The sequence below is a fragment of the Monodelphis domestica genome, chromosome 7, assembly GCF_027887165.1.
Source record: "Monodelphis domestica isolate mMonDom1 chromosome 7, mMonDom1.pri, whole genome shotgun sequence".
In the NCBI taxonomy this organism is placed as follows: Eukaryota; Metazoa; Chordata; class Mammalia; order Didelphimorphia; family Didelphidae; genus Monodelphis; species Monodelphis domestica.
The window spans coordinates 197,512,509-197,536,910 of record NC_077233.1 but is presented as its reverse complement, the minus strand read 5'-3'; the positions used below and the strand labels follow the sequence as shown (position 1 = coordinate 197,536,910).

The 24,402-nt window shown below is 35.0% G+C and overlaps 1 protein-coding gene and 1 long non-coding RNA gene across 10 annotated transcripts in view; one reads left to right on the top strand and one right to left on the bottom strand.

Annotated features, from left to right (window-relative positions):
• Positions 1-2,865: 2,865 nt before the first annotated feature.
• Positions 2,866-24,402, bottom strand: part of SMC5 (structural maintenance of chromosomes 5) — a 91,116-nt gene continuing 69,579 nt past the window's right edge. Inside the window, exons 23-29 of one of the 9 annotated variants that reach the window (XM_056806245.1) lie at positions 24,283-24,378; positions 12,744-17,699; positions 12,452-12,493; positions 7,514-7,542; positions 6,066-6,193; positions 3,181-3,331; positions 2,866-3,067 (exon numbers count right to left, since the gene is read on the bottom strand). In XM_056806245.1, coding sequence (XP_056662223.1) covers positions 17,556-17,699; positions 24,283-24,378 — 240 coding nt within the window. In that variant the 3' untranslated portion in view covers positions 2,866-3,067; positions 3,181-3,331; positions 6,066-6,193; ... (1 more) ...; positions 12,452-12,493; positions 12,744-17,555. Of the gene's footprint in view, positions 3,068-3,180; positions 3,352-6,065; positions 6,194-7,513; positions 7,543-12,451; positions 12,494-12,743; positions 17,700-24,282; positions 24,379-24,402 lie in introns of all 9 variants that reach the window. The other 8 variants (XM_056806242.1, XM_056806241.1, XM_056806246.1 and 5 more) reach the window with 8 other exon arrangements.
• On the top strand, positions 9,067-24,345 carry LOC130455579 (uncharacterized). Its single transcript, XR_008913657.1, has 3 exons — positions 9,067-9,234; positions 20,778-20,915; positions 23,967-24,345. It is a non-coding gene; the product is annotated as an uncharacterized LOC130455579 (long non-coding RNA).

Here is a 24,402-nt window from a genome sequence, read left to right as displayed (position 1 = left end):
TTCCACTTCAAGCTGACACCATGACCCTAAGCAGTTACACTGAACCAAGTGGAAGTATATTTCTGGGACAAGCTAGGTGACAGGCAGGGAGAGAGGAGAGTATTTACAACATACAAAATGGCATGAAATCAGCAAGAGTCAAGGAGAAGTACTCTGAGCACAACCAGACTAGATTGACTTGATAGGACCTACCTAAACCCTAGACCAGTGTTGGTAAACCTATGGCACAAGTGCCGGAGGGGGTTGCTCCCTCCCTCCCCTGACAGGTGTGAGGATGCAGCTTGGGCACTCAGGCTCTAAAAGGTTCACCATCACTGCTCTAGATCTATCAACACAACTAAGGGCTAGAAAAGTAGCTTCTGGAGTTTAAATGCAATGATCTGTCCAAAAATACTCCTTCCTGAAATGGTACAACTGGATTAGTTGACGTTGACTCAGTTGATTTCTTTGCTGAGGGCCAAGATTTGGCTAAGAAGCTGTGCAACTTGTGTTACTAATTATTTCCTCTGTACTATCTTTTATTTATGAAACTCTTACCTTCCATCTTAGAGTCAATACTATGCATTGGTTCCAAGGTAGAAGAGTGGTAAAAGCTAGGCAATGGGGGTTAAGTGACTTGCCCAGGGTCACACAGCTAGGAAGTGTCCGAAGCCAGATTTTAACCCAGAACCTCCCATCTCTAGGCTTGGCTCTCAATTCGCTGAGCCATCCAGCTGACCCTTGTACTATTTTATTTGTAGCACACTAGAGATGAAGTTATAGCCTTATTAAGGGCCAAAGGGAAGTTATAGGGAGAGGGAAGAAACCTTCTCTTTTCAGAGGTCTTGGAAATATCTGAAAGTGGTGGCAGTGAAAACCAGTAGATGGGGCTAGCCAGCTGAGTGTTAGATTGGCTGGCAACAATACAGTGTGAGGTGAGGCAGCTAACAGAACAAAATAATTTTCTAAGTCACAAAAATGAAAGGCAAAGGAAAATTGATACTATCACAAGATTTTAAAGTCTAAATGAGTCAGAGTGAACATTCTTGTTATGCTCAGTTAGAAGGAAAGGCAATTTAAAACAAAGAATTTGGTAAAAGAAAGCAAAGAAAGGCGAACATCTTGGAAACTTGGAAGAATTAGTTAACAGGGTAAAACTATTCAAGCAATTTCTGGTGCTAATTTTCTTCTATGTCATATACATGGCTCTCAGTGCCAGTTAATAGGCATTTATTTAGAGTCTCCTGTTTCAGGATAGGTGTGGTAGACAGAATGGTGGGTTTGGAGTCAAGGAGACCAAAGACTGAATTTTGGCTTCAATGAATACTGTGTGACTAAAAATTAACCTTTCTGTGGCTATTTCCTCATCTGTAGAATGATGGGGTTAGACTCCACAGCCTCAAAGGTCCTTTCTAGCCTTAAATCTATGACTGTTTGAATGAAAAACACATTGATTAAATTCTCATATGTTAAATGTTGGGGATATAAATAGTTCCTCTTCTCACACACTTTAATAGGGATTTATATGTTTTAGCTGCGAGTCAAATGGACCAGACCAATGGACCTTAGAATTCAGAATGAAGCAGATGGTAATGCATCTTCTGTAATGTCCTTTCCACTGATGAGGTCAAATCTGCTGCTCATTTTGAACCATTTTGACAGTTCAAGGAATTTAACGCTGAAAACTCTTTTGGGGGATTTTTATTCACTATGGTAGCTGAAGTGAAGACTCAAGAAAATGTAGAAAAAGTTGCCAGGTTACCTTTCCATAGGGGTTGTATCTTGAAACGATAGAAGGAAGGGCTGGACTGGAAGCAGGACTAGTGAGCCAGGGGAGCTGCCATTCATAGGGCTTTGGGATTTGCTTGTTTATCACTGGCATTTATTGGCTGCTGATGAAGGTGGGACTCTTCTCTAGGGACTGTCCTTTTGAGGATGAAAATGAAGTTGGAAGATGGATTGGTGGTTTGGGTTGGGGCTGTAATTCCTGGAGTTCTTGTGCACAAGATTCTAAACTGTTTCCACGGGGCTCTGAGAAGGGAGAGTGGCAGTTGTTTGGTTGACACATGCCACTCATATCATAGTCTTTCCCTCAGGCTTCCTCATTACTTTGAATCAGAACAGCCCACAATCTCATTTTTGTGTTTCTATGGAGTACATTCACCAACTTAAGGAGGAAATGATTTGTTACTGTAACATATGTGATTGTAACATAAATCAATTCTTAATTCCAGGTAGTCAGTTGGGAGGAAAACAAAAATCTTTCTATCAAATATCTCTGGTAAGAGATAAAACACCAAAAGCCACTAACCAATGGATAATCAGTCTAAAGATACGAGCCGGCAATTCTCAAAAGAACTACAAATTTAACCACACTGATGATTGCTTAAAATCACTGATGAAAAATGCAAATCAAAACAACTCTGAAGTTTTACCTAATGCTCAGCAAACTGGCAAAGACAAGATGACTAATACACTACTGGAGTTGTGAAATGGTCTAATAATTCTGGAAATCAACTTGGAATTTTGCTAAGAAAGTTATGAAAATGTCTGCTTCTGATCCAGAGATTATGGTGATAAATATATACTCTAAGAAAGTCAAGGCTAAAAAATAAATGTCTTTATACACACTGAAATATTGATAGCACCACTTTTTACAGTAGAAAAGTTCTGAGAATAAAATAGATAACTATTAACTGGGTTAATGGTTCACCAAATTATGGTACGTGAATGTTATATACCATACACTAAAAGAAAAACATGAATAATACACAGAGGCATGAAAAAACATATGAACTGATGCAAAGTGAAGTAATCAGAACCAAGAAAATACACACACAATGACAATAATGTTGAATGAACAACAAAAAACCAACAACAAACAACTGAAACGGAACACTGTGTTATTAGAATGACCATGCTTGGTCCTGGAGATGAGAATGCATTTCTCTCCCTTGTTTGCTGAGGTGGAAGATTATGCACATGGAACACTTGATTGATCACAGACTTGACTGATATATTGGTTAATTTTCCTGAATAGCTTTGGTCTTCCCTTTCTCTGTTATTCTTCATTATAAGGGTTGGTTGTCTGGATGGAGAAAGGGGGAAAATATTGTGGAAAATGAAAGTGATATAAAAATAAAAACCATAAAACTAAAGAGACTTTAAATTAAAAAACAAAACAAAACCCAGGCAGTTGACCTGGCAATGGAGGCACTACTACCACTGTGAGGCTTGTGGCCAGAGATGGAGGTTGCCCATGGCTAAGGCAGATCAGACCCTCTTCTCTGGCAGCCGCTGACAGTAAAAGTGATGGAGGTGTTCCTCTTCAAACTTATCCACCAGATAGGTCCTGAAATGAAAGTAAAAATCCTAAGGGATAAAGATGATAAACCAAATCAGTTAACATTTATGAATTTCAAATGTAAAGAATCTATCCCCTATGGAATAAACCTGCTTAAAACAGAGGTTCTTAATTTGAGGTATATGAGCTTGGATGGGAAAAAAAACCAAAAAACACATCACTAATCTCTAACTGAAATTTAGCATTTCTAAAAGGGTCCCTAGGATTCACTAGACTGAAGGGTCCATGATACTAAAAAAGTGAAGAACCTCAGACTTAAAGGCATGAAGACATTTGTGAAAGCATATCAAAATTCACTTGACTGGAAGTCATCCTATCTCATGTAAAATCAGTTTATTTGCAGTCATGAAACAACTTGGGGAGTGCAAGTCAATCCAGAATACCAGGCTAACTAAAACCTCTAGCCAAGTATGAAAGGTATGTAGACAATGTGGCATCTGTATATAATTCTTCATGTGATATGAAAATCTCTCTTATCCAGATAATTCTCAAGGACAAGCCTTGATGAATAATGCTCTGTAGAGAGATAGTAGAAGGGACCATTCAAATTAACCTCACTTGGGTCAGTCTGGCTTTCTCACATCAGTCACTCCTTTAATTAATCTTTAAACTTTCAGTAGAGCCAGTGTCAGTGGAAAATAAGGAACTGCCAATTCTATCAAAGACGCATTACAGATAGAAACAGTGTTATTGAGATCATTGATTATATGAGATCATTATTATAAAGGAAACACATGTTAATTCAATGAAGATAAGATTCTTAGAATAGGGTAGAGGTGGCCAACTCCAAATAACTTTAAATCACACCTCAAAACAAATTCTGGAGCAGCAAAACCAACCAAAAGACAGAGTGAAACAATTTTCTAGCCCAAAACAACTTAGAAAGTTGATAGGAAATGTCTATTTCACTGAGGTGGAAATGTAGTGCAATTCAGGGCAAGGTAGCCCAGGCAAGCCAGCAGCAGGTTGTGCTGGAGCCTTGTGTGGGCCTTCAGGGAAACTGAACCAGCAGGACTGACTTCCAAAGTTCTCAGCCCACAGAGGATAAGGGAGACAGGCAACTGATCAGAAAGAGATTATCAGACACCCTTTGCTGCCACTTGGTGCAGGACTCTGTTGCACTACCCAAATGGTGGATCCAGGTCCTAGAACCAGGTTGCAGAGCACTAACACACTATAAAGTGGCCACATGGGAGTTGAAATCCTGGATATAGGTCCAATACAGAAAAGAGTGAATGTCATTGCTCATAGAACAGAGCAAAGACCAGGAAAGGAAGAACTTAAAACTTACAGGTCTATAGTTATTCTGAAAATAGCAACAAGAAAATACTGAAGTTTGAGATAGTATCCTCTTCTCCCTAGGAACAGAAGCTAATGTTAACATAAAGTTAAAAGTCAGGAAACAGAATAGAAAATGAGCAAGAATCTAAAAAAGAACCTGACATAGAAAGTTACTATGGTGAAAGGGAAAATCAAAACACAAAATCAAGAGGACAACAGTGTCAAAATAGGTACATGCAAAGCTTCAAAGAAAAAAGTGAATTGCTCTCAGGTCCTAAAAGAATTCCTGGAAGAGCTCAGAAAATAAAACTGGGAAAAGAAATGAGCTATACAAAAGTCAACAGGTTGGTAAAGGACTCACAAAAAAAACTGGAAAACAGATGTACAAAAACTCACTGAAGAAAACAACTCCTTAAAAAGTAGACATGGCCAAATGGAAAAAGAAATATAAAAGCTCAAAGAGAACATAATCACTTAAATGGGCCTACATCATCTTTCAAGAAATTATTCAGGAAACTTCCCTGATATCCTAGAACTAGAAGGTAAATAAAAACTGAGAGAATTTAATAATCATTTCTTGGAAGATTCCAAAATGTAAACCCTCAGGAATATTACAACCAAATCCCAGAACTCCCAGGCCAAGCAGAAAATTCCCCAAGCAACCAGAAAGAAACATTTCAAATATCATTGAGCCACAGTCAGGATTATATAGGATTTAGCAGCTTCTAATGTAAAGGACTGGAAGTCTTGGGATTATATTCTAGAAGGCAAAGTTAGGATTACAACCAATTAGTCCTTACCCATTGAAATGGAATATAATCCTTCAAGGGAAAAAAAAAGGATACAGAGCTGATACTCAAATAGAAGACTCAAGACAAGCACAAAAAGTAATCAGGAAAGAGAAAACATTAAGGCATTCATTAACTATTTACATTCTACATGGGAAGATGATACTTGTAACTCTTTAAGAACTTTATCACTATTAGGGTAGTTAGAAGAAATATACATAGCTAGAGGTATGGGTGTGATAGCCAAAAAATTAATTAAGAGGCGAGAGAGATGCCCTGGGAAAAGGGGGAGAGAGGGAAGAGAGCTGGAATGGGGCTAATTACCTCAACAAAAGAAGCTATTACCGTGGAGGGAAGATGGGGATGTGGTGGACAATTCCAGAACCTTACTCTCATGGAAATCACCTCAAAGAGGGAATACTATACACATTCAGTTGGGTATAGGAAGCTATCTTATTCTATAAAAGTAAAAAGGGAGGGACTCATCGAAGGGAGGGCAGATTGGGAGAAGTAGTGGTAAGAAGGAAAAGACTTGTGAGGAGGAAAAATGTGAAAGGAGAAAAGGGCAAATGGGAAAATATGATGTGTATATGTGTGTGTATGGGAAATATACAGTTTAATCATAACTATAAATGTCAATAGGATAAACTCACCCATAAAATGAAAGGGGAGAACACAGTGGATAAAAACCCATAATCCTACATTTACAAGAAAGTCATCTAAGGCAGAGAGACACACTGAGTAAAGGCAAGGGTCTGGTACAGAATCTATTACTCTTCAGCTGAAGTAAAAAAAAAAAAGGCAGGGTTAACAATCATGAGCTCAGATGAAGTTAAAGCAAAATTAGATCTAATTAACAGAGATAAGTAAAGAAATTTCATTTTGATAAAAGGTACCACAATGAAGTAATAAAAAAAAAACATGTACCAAATTTTTGAAGAAGTCAAATGAATTAAAGGAGGAAACATTAAAGTTATGCTAGGTGTGTGACTTCAACTTTTCTCTCAGAATTAGGTACAAATTAGATAACAAAAAAATAAACAAAGAAGTTCATGAGGAGACTATAATTTTAGAAAAGTTAGATATGACAACCCTCTGGAGAAAACCTGAAATAGAAAGGAATATACCTTTTTCTTATTGGTACATGGCACCTTCACAAAAATTGACCATATTCATAAAAGCCTCAGACCAAATGCAGAAAGATAAAATTAATCCTCTTCAGATCATAATACCAAAAGAATTATATTCAATAAAGGGCCTCAAAAGAACTGATTAAAAATTAACTGGAAACTAAATAACTGAATCCTAAAAAATGAGTGGATCAGGGCAGCTGGGGCTAGACCTATAGTTGGGGAGGCCCAGTTTCAGACACTTCCTAGCTGTGTGACTCTGGGCAAGTCACTAAACCCTGAATGCCTACCCCTTGCTGCTCTCCTGTCTTAGAATTGATACTAAGAACAGAGGGTAAGGGGTTAAAAAAAAGAGTGGATCAAAGAATAAATCATTGAAACAATTAATAATTTCATAAAAGAGAATAACAATAAGACAACATACCAAAATTTGTGGGATGCAGCCAATGCAGTACTTAAGAGGAATTTTTTTTACCTTTAAATGCTTTCATCAATGAAAGAAGACCAATGAATTAGATATACATTTTAAAAAAACCTGAAAAAGGTCAACTTACAAATTCTCATTAAAAAAAAAATTGAAATCCTTAATTAAATGAGATTAACAAAATTGAAAGAAAATTTGGCTAATAAGGGGAATTGTTTTATTATAAACCATTGGTTAAGTTGATAGAAAAAAGGAAGAAAATCAAATTACCAGTTTCAAAAATGAAAAGGGTGAATTCACCAATGAAAAGGAAATTATGCTAATAAATTTGGCAACCTAATTGAAATGGATGAATATTCACAAACATACAAATTGCTCAGAAGAAATAGAATAAATAATTCTATCTTAGAAAAAGAAATAACAAGCCATCTATGAACTCCTTAAGAAAAGATTCCCAGGTAAAAGAAATTTCCACATGAATTCAACCTAACATTTAAATAGCAACTATATAAACTAGTTGTAAAAATAAGCAAAGAATGAGTCTTACCTTTTGCAGCACAAATATGGTGCTGATACCTAAACCGGAAAGAGTGAAAACAGACAGAAAACTATAGATGGATTTTTCTAGTGCACACTGATGCAAAAAAAAAAATACTAGCAAGATTATGGTAATACATTACAGAGATCATAGACTACGACCAGTTGGGATATATATGAGGAATGCTGGACTATTCAATATTAAGAAAATTATTAGCATAGTTGGCCATATCAATAGCAAAAGGAGGATAACAGAAGTAAATTAGGGGAGCATAGAATAGTTTATGTTTCCTATCTATGGATAAGGGAAGAAGTTATAACTAAAGAAGATTATGAGATATAAAATGAATAATTTTGATACTACTAAATTAAAAAAAAATTTTTTAAACAAACAAAACCAATGCAACAAAGAAGGAAAGCAGAGAAAAAAGTTTTTCACAGCAAATGTTTCTGATAAAGGCTTCATTTCTCAAATATGTAGGGAATTGAGCCAAAAGTATAGGAATACAAGCCTTTCCCAATTGATAAATGGTCAAAGGATATGAACAGTTTTCAAATAAAGAAATCAAAGCTATCTATAGTTATATGAAAAAATGTTCTAAATCACTATGAGAAATGCAAATGAAAACAATTCTGAGGTACTACCTCACATTGAACAGATTGGTTAATAAGACAGAAAATAAAAATGACAAATATTGGAGTGGAGGAGGGAAAAGTGGGACACTAATACAATGTTAGTGAAGTTGTGAACTGATCCATCTATTCTGGAGAGCAATTCATGTCCAAAGGCGATAAAACTATTCATATCCTTTAAATGCAGAAATATCACTATTAGGTCACTATCCCAGAGATTAAAACAAACAAACAAACAAAAAAAAAAGGAAAAGGACCTATTTACATAAAAAAATTTATAGCAGCTTTTAAAGAAAATAAAAAATCTATTTGTTAAATTAAAATGGTCAAGTATTTCCTTTGCTCCCTCCATATCCCACCCTAGGGAAGGCATAATTTGATAAAAAGATATATATATATATGAATATATGAAATTATTTTTTGTTTCTATTTATCAGTTTTTTCTCTGGAGGTAGACATACATAACTTATTTTTCAAACAAAATTTCAGTTGCTAGACATGTTCTTTTGGTTCTATTCATTATAATCTTCATAATTTCATGTAGGTTGTTCCAAGTTTTTGTTTTTAAATTAACTTGTGCTGCATAGAGAACTAGGCCTGATGTTGGGAGGGTCTAGGTTCAAATATGGGCTTGTACTTCCTGTGTGACTTTGGGCAAGTCAAAATCCCTATTTGCCTAGCCGTTGCCCTTCTGTCCCAGAGGTGTTACTGGGACAGAAAGAGTTAAAAAAATAAAATAAGTTTAACTTGCTTTTCATTTTGTATGGCACAGAAATATTCAATCACAATTCATATACCACATCTTGTTCAACCATTCCCCAGTTGATGGATGGCTGAATGGCTGAACAGGACGTGTTGTATGATTGTGATCGAATACTATTGTGCTGTAAGAAATGAGCAGGATACTTTCAGAAACACCTGGAAAAGACTTTTTTTTGATGCACAGTGAAGTGAGCAGATTCAAAGCATTATACACATTAACAGCAATATTATAGGATCAATTGCGAAAGAGTTGGCCATTCTCAGCAAAACAGTGATCCAAGACAATTACAAAGAATTCATGACAAAAAATGTTATTCATCTTCAGAGAAAGAATGGGTAAAGTCTTAATGTTGTTCATGAAATACTATTTTTCATTTTATTTTATTTTTTGGTTTGTTTTCTTTCACAACATAATATGGAAATACATTTTGCATGACTGCACAAGTATAACCTATATCAAGTTGCTTACCATTTCAGGGAGGGGGGAAGAGCAGAAGGAAGGAGGAAGAGAGGAAGAAGGGAAGGGAATTGGAACTCAAAATTTTTTTAAAATGCTAAAATTTTTATATCCAACTGAGAAAAAATATTATTTGATGATCCCTGACAGCATCATAACAGAAGGGAACACTAGAAATGGAAAATGGTGCCTATTTCAGCATTAATAAGTATTAAAATTAACTTTAAAAAAGTATCAGATTAGGCCCTCTGGCTAAATGACTTCTGTGAAAAACTGTACAAGGAAGCTTTGTGATGGGCTAGAGTTCATTATTATTATTTTTTTTACTTGCAGAAAGAAAAAAATGTTAACATACATCATCTTATACCTTCAGTGTTTTATGAAATGCTTTTATTTTATTTGGGGCAAAATGAAATGCCAAAACTCCCATCAGTATAGAAAAAGGGATGAATTATGATGTTCATATAATAAAGCAAATATTTTTGTAGTATAATGTAATCAATTGTGTATATATGGTAAAATACATAAAAAAGAATAGTTCAAAGTGAATACTGGCATTTTAGAATTAAGCTGAAAAATATTACCCTTCGACAGGTCATTAGCAGTTGTTTGAATAATGGAACACAAAGAATGTAGTACCCTAGTGACATATACTTGATCCCAAGCATACATAAAACAAAGTGAGCATCATTGTTAAATTTATAGATGTTACAAGGCTAAGAGGGATAACAAACTAGATGGCAGAGTGGGTATTACAAAAAAATTTCAACACTTAACATTGGGCTGAATTTAGTAAGATTTCATCAATTTCTGTTAATTTAAAGCATTCCACATGGGTTAAAAAACCAAATAAACTTTGTAAGATAGGGAAGGTACAATTAGCATTATTTAGGAATAATGGAAAAAAGGAAAAAAGCACTGGGTGTTTACTGACTAATAAATTCAAAATGAGTCAGTGGTGTCACATGGAAGCCCAAACAGCAAATGTTACCTTGTGCTACACTGGAAGGTATAGCCTACAGGAATAAGGAGTTTGAGAGTTCTATCATATACTTTACCACATTTAGAGTACTGTGACTGACTATGATGGTTAAGCTGGAGAAGATCCAGAAAGGAACAAGAAAGGTTAAGCAGATCAAATCAGTGCTATGTATGAGAGTAAGCTTAGAGAACACATTATTTTAAAAAACAAAACAAACTTGAAAAACTTTTGTCTGCTTAGCTTTGTTCTGTTTGTCTTCACAAGCAGTCACATCTGGTAAAAATTTTAAAGGGGCAAACTTAGGTTTGATGAAAAGAACAGTTGATCTACTCTTTTAACAGTTCAGAATTTTGTTCATGAAATCCTTTCATGTATGGCTAAGAACAACTCAGGAAATATCAAATATCTCAAAGGCTATATTTACATAATTCCTTCCCTCCAATGGAATTCATTTGCATCAATTTTAGTGGGAAAGAAATGTGCAGTTTTACTAAAAACAAAAAGTATAGGCTCCTTCTCTGTTTGATGAGCACTTGAAACAGATAGAAGGGAATAAGCATTAATTAAGTACCTACTACATGCCAGGCATCCTAAGTGCTTTTTGCAAATATTACCTAGAGAATTTAGCAGGTAAGTTCATGAGATTTTAAATTTAACTAACAATTTTTAGTAATCAATATTAGTTTCTATTTTGGTATAGAATATACACTTGTTTAAAAACCAGAGTTAGAAAAAATTGAATTCTACTTTCCCTTTCTGAATAGTGAGAAGGTAGGGCTTTATTGAAAAGATCTTCAATAACAGAGGCAGAGCAAACTATGAAAAAAAATATAAAGACGACAAATGGAAGATAGCCTATTTAACATGATCCTAAAAAGATTTTTTAGTGAAATTAGATTAAGTCCAAAAAGAGGATTCAGGTCTCAAGAATAGACAGTTCCTCCATCAGTCTGTAGTCCCAAGGACAATGTGGTTATCAAAGGTCCATCCTTTTGTTCTGATATGTTTGTACAATTTATCTTTGGGTCCAATAAAAATTTTTCTTATGTATTCTATTTGAACTTGCAATTTTTCCCCCTTGAATTTTCCTGAATGTCAGTCATCTGGGAGTTGATGTTTCTTCGAGGTCTATAATTTTTATCCCCCTGTTCTCCACCCCCACTCCCAATTCAATAGCTATTTTCTGAGCTTGCTTTCCTACTGAAATAAGCTTGTTGCAGGTTGCTTCAACAGTGACTTTTTAAAGTTTTTCTGTATCATTCATATTGGCATTTTTTTTCACAACTTATTTTTTAAAAGCATTTTTAAACTAGATTTGGATTTCTGCCATGACTGAAATTTTTTTCTACAAGCTCTTCAAAGCTTTATCTGGTCTTGTGATTTACTTAGCTATATTAATTTTTGCTTAATTTTAAAGACCATTGTTTGCATTGCTTCTGATATTTTAGAAAATTGTACAGGTGCTCTATTTTACTTAACTAGTTTCCTTTCTAGGGAAAACTTGAGTGAGGAAGAGGGTCACTCTGTCTTTTGATGTTTCAATCATTATTATTCTTTATATATGAGAAACCTGGCTCTTTTACAAGTTCTCACCCTCTTCTTTGTTAGGAAAGTCAAATTCTCTTTGTAAAAAGCTCAGTAGATGAATGGTCCCCAGAAGCTCCTCTCCTGGCACACTCTTCTCCAGGAAGGTAATGCTTCATCTGAGATCCGTAAAGTATAATAAATTCCCCTTCATTTTGAATATTGAAAACACGCTTTCTAAGTAATAATTCCATTCAGAAGCAAGTCTTTGCTTTCTCAGAAGGTACATTTAATTAGTATTTAAAAGTTTGACATAATAAAGCGCTACTTCTGATATTCTGGTCGCCTGAGATCTTCCTCAGAAGTATAATCTCTTGAATTCTTGGGAAGAAGGTATTTTCTAAAGCTCTTTCAGATCTGGATTTTACTTGTTTTCCCTATTACCATATTTTGATTTCCAGAACATACTATCTACCATCTAATAAAAAGGAACTGGCCATATAAAATGTTATACTTTAACCTGGAGCATTCCTTAATTCAAAAAGTCAAAGTTCTTTGTGAAATATGTACTATCATTGATTGTTTCTCACCTTGAAGCCAATGATGTTGAACAGGTTTTGCCACCTTCACTGCTGAAAGAATGGGAGGAAATGAACTTAAATTGCAAGATTGGGTTAACTGAGTATTAAAAAAGAACACTATTAAGAACAATGGAATAGGCCACAAATAGAGCTTTTCCAGGGTAGTCAATCATCTTTTGAAGGAGCAGATCTGGTTATATTCTACCTAGAGGAAGCAGAGGAAATCACTAAACTATCCCTCTCTCAATTCAATAAATATATTCCTATAACACACCAAGTTCAACAAATATTATATACTTACTATATGCAAGTATTAAAGATGACAAAAATCTTGCTTCAAAAAACTATATTGAACTGGGCTTCCATTGTTTGAGTGGTGGTCCTCCTTGCCAAGATGCATCTACTTGTATCTTCCATCCTTTTCTTCCCATATCCTTTGAGGAGGTGTCTTAATCTTCTGTTTTCATCTTTGATCATTTTCCTTGGTCCTCTCCTACTAACTATACACATGGCCATCTCCCATGGCCTTAAGAATCCTTAAGAAACCTCCATTAAGTCTCTAAAATCTTCTCAGTCACTTTATATCTCTTTGTCAACTTTATGTACATCTAGACAAGTACATGTAGGCATGAGAAAAAGTAGCCTAAATTCTTTACCCACTTGTTTCTTGTTCTCTTCATTCCTAAAGATTCTGGAATTGCTAAATCTCATTTGTCTTCTCTGTGTTTATGATCCTAACCTCTAAAGTGTTCTTGTCTGTTGACTGCTTCCTTCTCTGACATCCTCTTGTCCTCATCTGTGATACTGCTCTCTTCTGGTTGTCTTTTTTTCATGCCTGATCATTTATTCCTTTACTAGCGTGTGAACTTATCCACTGTGCACTTGCCCTTTAAGGTTCCAAATAGAATCCTCTGTTCTCTCCCATAGTGACCTCTTCAGATGTCATGGGTTTAGTTTTCTATGCAAATGGCTACCAAATTTACTTATGTTCCTGTAACACCCCCTTCTGCTGGGCATTTCTACAGAGATGTTCCATGAGCATCCTGAACTCACTATATCCAAAATCAGAGTTGATCTTTCTTACCACCTTCAGCCACCAAATCATTAATTCTCCTTTAACATCCAGTCTTTCTCCTTTTTTCTTCTTTAACATCCTCTCTCTGCCTGTACTTAACTGGTCTTGCTACTTTTAGCACTTACTCTTTCCATTTCATTCTCTACACAGCTGCCAGGTCTAAAGCTATGAGTAAGTAGTTCCTATCATGCAAGATGTAGTAAGGCCCAGAGATTTGATACAGGATTGTGGAAAATTTCTGAAGCATCTTCTTGTCTACAAGGGTTCATATTTTAAATGGTATCCAGAGAAGAAATGAAGGGGGACTGTCATTCTACTGATTCTATGGAAATTTTAAGTGTGCCAAAAGATGAAGAGATAGATCTAAAAAACAGAATGGAGTTCTTAAAAATGGCACCAAAGGGGGCAGAGCTGGGTGGCTCAGTAGATTGAGAGCCAGGCCTAGAGATGGGAAGTCCTGGGTTCAAATGTGACCCCAGACACTTCCCAGCTGTGTGACCCTGGGCAAGTCACTGCCTAGTCCTTACCACTCTTCTGCCTTGGAACCAATACACAGTACTGACTACAAGATGGAAGGTAAGGGTTAAAAAAAAATGGCACCAAAGCTCAGCAGCCATTCTCCTTCCTGACACATCCTTCCTTGCATTTTCCTTATGAACTGTTTCTTGTCTGAGGGACAAGTTAGAGTGATATCAGCACATAACCCCAACATAAAGCTAGAGAAATAGTTTGTTAAGATTTCCAATAAGTTTCATTTGCTTGAGGGAGGTCAGACAGTCATAGTTGTGGCATTTGCTGAATCAGAGCACCTTTCAGGTGTTACTCTGAGGCCTGCCTAAAAATAACTAACCTCTTCTTACAGCAGTGGCTCAGATGGAGCCAGTGTTAGAGAAGAGCAAGATCAGACTATTTTTAGGCAGGGCTCAGGGAAATACCTGAGAATGCATTTCTCAGCTTTAAGTGCCTCAGAGTTGCATGAATAGCTGTTTTTCCAATCAGAGTTAGCCACCCTGATATGCGCACGCATGCACGCATGCACGCGCGCACACACACACACACACACACACACGCACACACACACACACACACACAGGCGTGTGCCCTCCCACCCCTTAACCCCTACTCTTGAACAACCAGGTAACCTATGTTGATAACCGCTATATGCTGACAATACAGAAGACTTAGTGGGGGACATGTGCTCATCTCCAGAATTCACATATTCTATAATTAGCAAATGACATAATATAAGGTGGGTGGAACTATGAAAAAGAAATTGAGACCTATTTCATTATATGGCCAGTAGAAACCAGTCTTAGGTCCTTCTTATATATGTAAGTCAAGATTTAAAAAAAGAATTTCTCAAGATCAATGATTTCCATCTTTTCAACAATAAAGGATACTAAATTCACTGGACAGTAAAGAAAGAAAATCTATTCACTATCTTTTCACTAAGTCACACATATTTATACAGAAATGAGTTCTTGGACATTGTGACAGCAAAATGTTCCACATATGTTTTAAATATTTTTACATATTTAAATTTTTTAAAATGCAGTTGGGATAAAAACTAAAGATGGCTAAAACTATAAATCTTAATAGCTTTTTCCCTAAACATTTTATGTTAGTTCACACACTGAACTCCAAATCTGATTTGTTAATGTCAAAAGTATGACTTTGTTTCAGTTCAAAATAATTTTCACCAAAAAGATATGAAAATATAGATTTATTTCCAAATTTCCCAACAACAAGGTGGTAGGCTGTCCTTTCTCCTCAGTCTCAATCCCTCACTACCCATCCATTAATTCCTGTAAGATAAGGCTTTTGTTCATTGTTTCTTTATTTAGTAATATTTTTGGATAAAAATGTCAGAAGAATGGACTTTATGAAATGGTATAATCTTGAAGGAAATATACAAAAGAAAAATATTAAAATTAATTAGAAAATATCAAAATATTTTCCTCTTACTTTGAATACTGAAAATCTTTACCCTTTATGCCACTAAAATTTTTGAATATCACATTAGTTAAATCTTGCTCTCACTTGATGTTTTTATGAATTGTGTGCAAACAGAATTTGCTTTTTTTCCCCTTTAAAGTGACAGTTGAAATTACAAGTGGTTGAAAATATACATTGAGGAACTGACTTTGGTAGACTTTTCATTCTTTGTACTTTTTAAACTTTTGTATTAGAATGCTACATAATTTATCTTTGCAGTCAGTATATTTCAAAGGGGAACCACAATTCACTTTTTTCAGTACAAAAATCTGAATGCATATGAAGAAATGATTATTATATATAAATTGAAATGTCACTAACCATCTTATTTTTATATAGTATATATGGCATCTTTGAGCTTGTTTCCATAAATCTTTATCCTGCCAAAAAGTAATACCATGACTGAATCCAGAATAAAAAAATTAAATCTATTATTACATTAACCACATAAATAACAGACGGAGATTTAACTAGCAAAAATTAATATACTTAAGAATAAAACCAAAATATTACCAAGTTTCAGAATTTCTATGAGGAACAAAATAATAAAGTGATTTGATAAACTCACAAGTAGAAATATTTACACGGTTCATTCATTAGACTTAATAAACAAAGGTTTTCATTTAAACTTTTTATACAGGAAATTCTAATCTGACTCTTTCCCACTGAGAGAATCTCTAGGCTGAAAGAGTATAAGCTATAACACCATTAATTCTTGACCTAAGAAAAATATCAAATTTGAAGGCTATTTAAAATATATACATATATAAATTGCACTGAGTTCAACTCCTCACTTAGCGTGAGCAGACATTGAATAGACATTATAATCAACAATACATGTTTAAACAAATGGACAATTTGTCCATTTAAACAAATGGACATGTTCTTAGAGCAAGCCTTTGTTCTCAAAATATATTATTTCAAAAATGTACAGAATTTGCTTTTGCACTGCTGAGTGGGGATATCTTCAATTAAAAAAGTATCTAACTGGTTTTTCACTGACTAAAAAAATTTTTTTAAATTAGATTTGAGACAATAGAAACAACCAATTTAATTACAGAAGTGCAATAAAAATGAAGTTTTAAGAACTGTTTACATTCTGAATAAATGAATGCACTTTTCCTCAATGTAAAATATTTAAGAATTTTAGATATAAACAAATCCCGGCACATATGAATCCCATACTAATTCTTCCCAAATTATAAAATTTCTCAAGATTTAAAATGGAAAATAAAATTTACTTTTAATACAAAAACCTTAAAGAGTTATTTTTTTCCCTCAACAACCTTGACACCTGATTTTTTTCTTTGGAAGTTTTTTGGTTTTATTTGTGCTGCTTCCAAAGTCTACTTTGTGGTACTTCAAAGAAGTCCTATTACCATTTTTTAAACCTATATCCTTAATTGGAGGGGAAGACTGGAAGAGGGTGAAATACAAATAGGACAAAAACTTCAAATTCCATAAAAGGGTTTTTTTTTTTAAAATTTTCAAAAGAACAAAGGTATATCCCATAGTAGAAAGAAACTAGCACTGATGAATACTTTTGACCAAAAATTTTCAAATCATTTTTTAAAATATAAGGACCTTAGAAGAAAAATTATGACCTAAGCTTTCAAAACCATCTTTAAGTTTTAAAAATTACTTAGGTCTCTACATTTAACTTATGGTCGTTCTGTCAATAGCTATGTGAGCACAAACCACCTAACTCTGTAACTTGTATTTCCACATATTATATGACACAGTTTGATTACACACTCAAAGTTTTACATAGAACCTCAATGAATTAACACTGGGGTGCTAAGGTCCCAAGATAGACAAAGGCTAAATAGGGTAACTCCAACTACCAGTAAGTTTTCAAAAGGAGCAAGAAGAAAAATTAACTACATGGTTTCAACCTTATCACCTTACTTATATTTGAAAGTGGGTTTCCAAAAATAAGTCTTGCTCTTTGTAGGTTCAGCAAACTTCTTCATTTTCACTCAATAGCTCTGTAATTATAAACATAGTTTTAAGGCAAAATTCCAAAGACCCTTTTTTCTTTCATTACTGATCCATTCGGCTAACTCCAATACGTCGTCTTCTCCTAAGGAAAGCCTTTAAATTGTATTTCTTTGGCTCTAGCATGTAAGGGCCATTGTAGACAAATAATACTGTCATCTTTTCAGAGTAAGTGAGATTTTGAAGAAGCTGTAAATATTAAAACACATAAAATATATGTTAAGAAATATTCTTTTTCTACTATTATTCTATCATAATAATACTATAGCATCTTAGTAATTCCAAAATACTCCTCATAGAGACCAGTAACCACTGAATGATTTTAAGTGTGTAATGCTGAGTTTACACGGAAAAAAATATCTCTGAGTGTCTGCCCAGTTCAGTCTGGGATCCTCACCAAGTTGAATGTCCTTGAAAAGGGTTCAAGAATCAATCATTATGTTCTGGGGAGCCCTCCAGATGAGCAAGGCCAGGTTAACACAGAACAACAAAATTTCTACTGAGTCTCTGGGCCATCATGGACTCTGGCCTTGTTTCAGTCTAAATCTGAAACTCGTGTGCCCAAGATGCACAGTAACCAATTAAGAAAAAACAACAACATAAAGGACAGATTTGTTTTTTCTTGTATGCGGCAAAATGGCAGGTATCTTCTATTAAAGTATATCTGAGCAACTACCAGCACTTATACATGGGGGGTGTGGTACACATTTTCCATTTCGATGCCTGTCATTTTATCAAGAGCTTCTAATGATGTTAGATATATATTTTTATGCAGCAATCTAAATGCAAAAGTTAATACTATTCATATTCATTTAAATGATAACAGCAAAATATGGCACTCATGACACCAGATACTCTGGCACTACCCTACTTTTATGGCATTATTTAAAGATGAACTCTTGATGAAATATTTGTTCTAAAATTCTCTAATTCACATGTCAATCATTATTTTGGGAATGTATGTCTATTAATTCTCTGCATATGCCATATCCTCCCCAAAGCTCCATGGGTGTAGGGAGTGTGGTCTCCTTTAAGGCCAATCACAGTGCTCTGAATATAGTCAATACTTTATTAGTATTTTAACAGAAAATATTCAAGTTGTATCATCTAACCTGCACACTATGTAAAGTTACATACATACAAAAGATAGCAAGTAGTTTGAACTTTGTCATATTCTTTTTTACTTAATTTAACTTGACAAAAGTTTATTATCTACTATGTACAAAATGTGCTGGGCCCTGGAGATACAATAATAAAAAAGGGACACCATTTCTGTTCTTAAGGAGCTTCCAATCTAAAATAGAGGAAAGATACCAAGTAGAGCAAAATTATACAGCATAAATTGTGACAGGAACAAGGGAGAAACCAAAGTGTTCTAGGAAAATACGAAGGGAAAGAGTTCACTTTCAGCTAGAGGTTAGGATAAGTGGAAAAAGCAATACTAAACTGGGAATTAGTGGAAGAAAAGCATTTCAAAAGGCAGGGGTGAGAAAAAGGTGCAAAAATGTGGGATAACTTGCATGAATGCACAGAGGTGAGAGGAAAAACTAAATGGTCCAGTTTGCTGGAATAGGGTGGTTGAAGGGGAATAATATAAATTAAGGCCTAAAAGGATAAGTTGCTAACAAATTGTGGAGGATCTTAAATTTTAACATTGCATTCCAATAACCATCACCAGTGCTTAGTAGCACAAAGTCTAGGCACTGGAAATATAAATACAAAAATAGTTGCCAACCTCAAGGAACTTTCATTTTATAATTAAATGTCAGGTTAAGAAGTCTATATTTTATCTTACAGTCAAAAGGCAGACAATGAACAGAACATGATTGGACCAGAATAAGGAAGATTATTATTTTGATGGCTATAAGGATGAATTAAGAGTAGAAAAAGTCTGACTAGAAGTAGCAGGCCAGTTAGGAAGCTATTGTTGAAGTTAGGATGACAGTGTGTTAGATTTTAAAGGACCTAGACATTGTCTGCATATGGGGAATGGAAAGCAAGTATGATTCAAAGTTGACTATAAAGTTTTGAGACAAGTTAAGCACCTTTACTTTAACCCAGAGATCTTTCTTTAGGCCTTTTCCGTCACCACTGACACCAAAGTTCTTCTCTCCTGTGATTAACCTTAGCTGAAGTTCTATCCTTGTGATGATAAGAAGTAGGAAAGGAAAAGTCTTTCCTTAGTTGAAAAAAAATAAACAAACCCCAAACCCTAAAGAAATGCTTATCAATTAAGGAATAGTTGAATAAACTGGGGTATATGAATGTAATAGAGTATTAATGAACTGTAAGAAACAAGGAAATGGACGATTTTGAAAAGACATGGAAAGATTTATGTGAACTAATGCAGAGTGAAATAAATAGAACCAGAAGATTATTTATACCATAACATCAATATTATAAAAATGAGTAGTTTTGATGACCTTTTATAATGGATAAGGAATGAAATGAACAGAAATAGGAGAATAATTTTTATAGTAACAACATGACAAAAACAAACAACTTTGAAAATTATAAGAACTATGATCAATACTAGAATCACTCATCATTCTAAAAAATTGGTAGTGAAATATTTTATCTCTTCATTATAGAAATGTGATGGACTTAAAATGCAAAACGAGAAAAATATATTTTAACAAACAGACATTGAAGGAATTCTGCTGGACTATGCATATTTGTTACAAGAAAATCCTCCCACCCCACTAGGGTGGGAAAGAAAAATTAATTTCAGTTGAATAAAAAAAAAAGGGGGGGGGGTAAGGATGCTACAGATGTGAAATGTTGCAGGTCATTTCAGCTGAGGCCTCTGTCCTATTATACTTAACTGTTTTACTTTGCTATATATTATATAGATCTTATAAAGTGAGAATAATCTGTAAATGTAATGTAAAAACAACACATCAATAAATCTTAAAAAAAAAGAGAAAAGAAAAAAGAATGTTACACTCCTCAAGGGCAGGAATTGGCTTATTTGCTTGATTTCTAATCCTTCCGTTTGGCACATATTAACTGCTTTATAAACATTCTTTCTCTTTCTAGTAGGTACTAAGGCTATCAAGATTGGAAATTATTCTCTTTGTCTTCTTAGAGCTTATAACATAATGCACTGTTTCATTTATTTTATGCAAACAACTTTTAGATAGGGAAAGGATATGTTCATTTTACAGAGGAGAGAAATGTGTACCAAGGCTCCCAATGGGTTAGGATTAAAGCAGGATGAGAACTTGGGTTTCCTAATTTCTGCTTCTCTTTTTTCTCATTTCCTAGATAAAAAGTATCTTGACACATGAAGAATTTTAAGAAATACTTCCTTCATCCAATTCCTCCTGTGCCAGATTCTGCCATGGAGATGGGTTTCTTAAAGACCATGCCAACATACTCAAAGTTCTGAGAAGTCCTATGCAGGTAGAAGGGTTTGGGGATGGGTCAAGTGATAGACTGTCTTTGTCACTTGAGGACTCACTCGCCTAGCTAAATTTGGGAGGCTCATCCATCAGAAAGTTTGTCACTAAGGGGTATATTTTTATTTTGGTCATTGCAACTCATGAAACAGTCTACTATGGCATGAAAGAGATCTGGGGCAATGGAAAGAGCACACAGGGCTGTCATGTGGAAAAGCAACTACTGGCCTTTTTCTGCTTGGCCCCAGAGGGTAGAAGTAGGATCAAAGAGTAGAAATGGAAGAGGTAGACAGATTTTATTTAAGACAAGTCTTACTAGAAATGACAAGAATATATAATGATAGGTAATGAGGTCCAGGTCTTCAAGTAAAGACTGGATAATTACTGATAGAAATGTCTAGGTGTGGAATTCCATTTTTAAAACATGTTTATGAAAATGAATTATTATTGATGTCTCTGTTTTTCATACCTCTATATATTTTGTAATGTATCTTTCTCTCCCTCCTGGAGAACTTTTATGACAAAGAATAGAAGTCCAACCCTGATTCCAATGATGATCTTTTAAAGTATAAACAATTCTAATACTGATGATCATCAGGAACTTTGGACAGAACAGTTTCAATTCAGTGATGAGTTTAGAAGCCAGACTACAATAAGCTGAGTAAGAGAGGAAGTAGAGACAATGAGCTCATTTCTAAAAGTTGACCTGAAAAATGGGGGAGAAATATGATATGACAGCTAGGAACAGTGGGGTCTAGTGAAGACTTTTTTAAGAAATGAAGAGACTTTGGCATGCTTTTAGACAACGGGGAAAGAAAGACAGAGGAAGGGCTTAAAGATTAAAGAGGATGATGGCAGGGGTAATCTGCTGGGGAATATAGGAGAAAAGGGGATTAAAGCCCCATGGGGAGGGAAGGGATGACCTTGTGTAGAAGGATCACTTCTATAAGAGACTGGAATAAAGAAGAGAATGGGAGATAATTCCTAAGGGTTTGTGATGTTGTCAGGATATCCAGGTGGAGATCCAGTGGGCAGTTAAGAGATAGACTAGAACTCTGCAAAGATACATAGATTTGGGAATTATATGCACAGAAGATAGTAGAAGCCCCTGGAAATGGGCTTCTTAGGACCAAGGAGTGATTAGACAAATTGGGAGTGAGGAGGAAACAGTGGGAGGGATGGACAACAAAGGAGAAAAACCGAAATAACTTATATGGCACTTAAAAGCTTGAAATACTTTCTTTCCATAACAATCCTAGGAAGTGGCTAGCACCTCTATTTTACAAATGAGGAAGCTGAAACCTTATTATAAGAGTGATTAAGTGATTTGCCCAAGGTCACACAGCTTATCAACCAAGAGCTGGGAATCAAATTTAGGCATTTTCCTCTACCCTTTCAACTATATATTGTTGAAGGTCAAATGGCACAGAGAAGGGAACTGAAACACTGAAATATAGGACAATAGTTAGGAGATGGCATAATCAAGAGAAATTGTTTTTCAACCTTGGGACTTCTATACAGACATGTTCCCTTCCTCCATTCTTTCCTTCCAAATGAGGAAAACTAGTATGTTTGTAGGTAGGGAAAGAGTCAGGAGACATGGAAAAATTTAAGATGGAGGAGTAGGAAGGAGTAGAGAGAAAATGAGGAAATGAGAGAAATGAGGAAAACAGGTGGTGTTGGATCCAAATGGTAGAACACACTTTGGAAAAATAGACCATCTCATTCTCTGAGACTAGGGCAAAGGAGGAGAGGATGAGTCATGACTTATGGAAATTTTGAAGTATGGTGAAAAGGAGATGGGACAGCCTCAATATAATTAGTAGGGGAGGGGATGAAGTCATCTGCTGAGAGATGTGGGGTTAGGGCTGTAGTTTTGATAGATGGTTTGGAATAGACATAAAAAGTGGAATGGGTGGTCATTAAGAAATGAGAGAAAAGGCTGTCTGTTTTTGCAGTAGTGAAGTCTCAAATCGGATCAAAGTATTAATTTCTAGTGGACCAATTGGTTATGGATTTAAAGTAGAAAATAGTAACAGTTGCCATTTAAATAGAATTTAAGTTTACAAAGTGTTTTTTATATTTTCTCATTTGGTCCTCAAAGGAACAACACAAAGCAGGTATAATATATGAGGATACTTTTATTTTGTAGATGAAACAAGTGGATGCCACTCAGGGTTAGGTATTTAGCAGGAAGTTAAAAGTTAAAGCAGAAAAGGTAAAATAATTATGGAAGAATAGTGCCATGATAAAAGGCTAACTTTCGAGTAAAGCCAGTTTTTGTTTGGATTTCTCTTAATAAATCTCTCTACTTGTCTGAATGTTACTTTTAGGATTGAGTCACACCACTAACTACAGTAGTCGAACAAACAGTGACACTTAAAAATTCAAATCCTCTAAGAACAAACCTTCTTTTGACAATTAAAATTAGGGGAAGTTTCAGGCTCTTTAGTGCTAGGTCATTGGGGTGAATGGGGAACCACCACCCTGGAGATCACAAGTCCATAGCACATATTTATACTGTGGTCATTTGTAGGAGTACCTCTTCCGTAGAATGAAAGCTCTGGGAAGATGAAATCTACCCTGCTTAGATGGGAGAAGTGGGAGGAGATGACCCACTAAGAAATGACAGAAAAGGAGCCCAACATTCCAGAACATATTGCTACATATACACTATTTCTACCAGTAATAATGAAGTTTGAGAAAGGGTGTCACTGGAAAAGAATGTTTCAATTTATAGAGACTGAAGATGCAACTTCAATGAAACTACCTTATAAAAGTCTCCCATCATTTATATCTTTGCAAATTAACAAGTGTTAAGTAATATAACTAGGAAACAAACCAGTGTGTACATGGTGGAAAGACTTTACAGATTCAAGTTTTCCAACATTTCAGGTTTTAAGAAACATATTCTGTAGTATATTCTGTCATAAAGCATTCTATGAGGAATGGTAAATAACAAATGTATTATTAATTTGGGAGAATGAAAACAAAGAACAAAAGCCACAGGGAACAAAATTTAATCTTAAATGATGCAGAAGGTACTTGTTTCTAGGACAGAGTACTGGCTCAAGAGTGAAGAAGACCTTTCAAATTCTGCTGGGTGATATCTGGCGTGACCTCAAGCAAATGACTTTAGTTCCCTGGGCCCTACTTTTCTGCCAGTTCTAGAGCTATGAGTTTATGATCCTCTACAATAAAAGAAGCATGTTTTAATCTTTTTAGTTCTTTCTTTGCCATTTATACTACCACAAAGTGCATATTTACTTTTTACCCTTGGGCAAAATCATTTTACGTAATCAAGCTACTTAAATGGGCATCATCTGAGTACTTTTAAATATGTTAATGCTCTCAGGTTATAGGTTACCTACCTTTGGTGTAACTAAGAAATACTGAGATGTAGTTTCTTTACAGGCAGTCTTTACAACCATCTCAAATACTCGTCTTTCATTGACTGGGTCCATTCCCTTGATAAGAATAATAAAAATTAA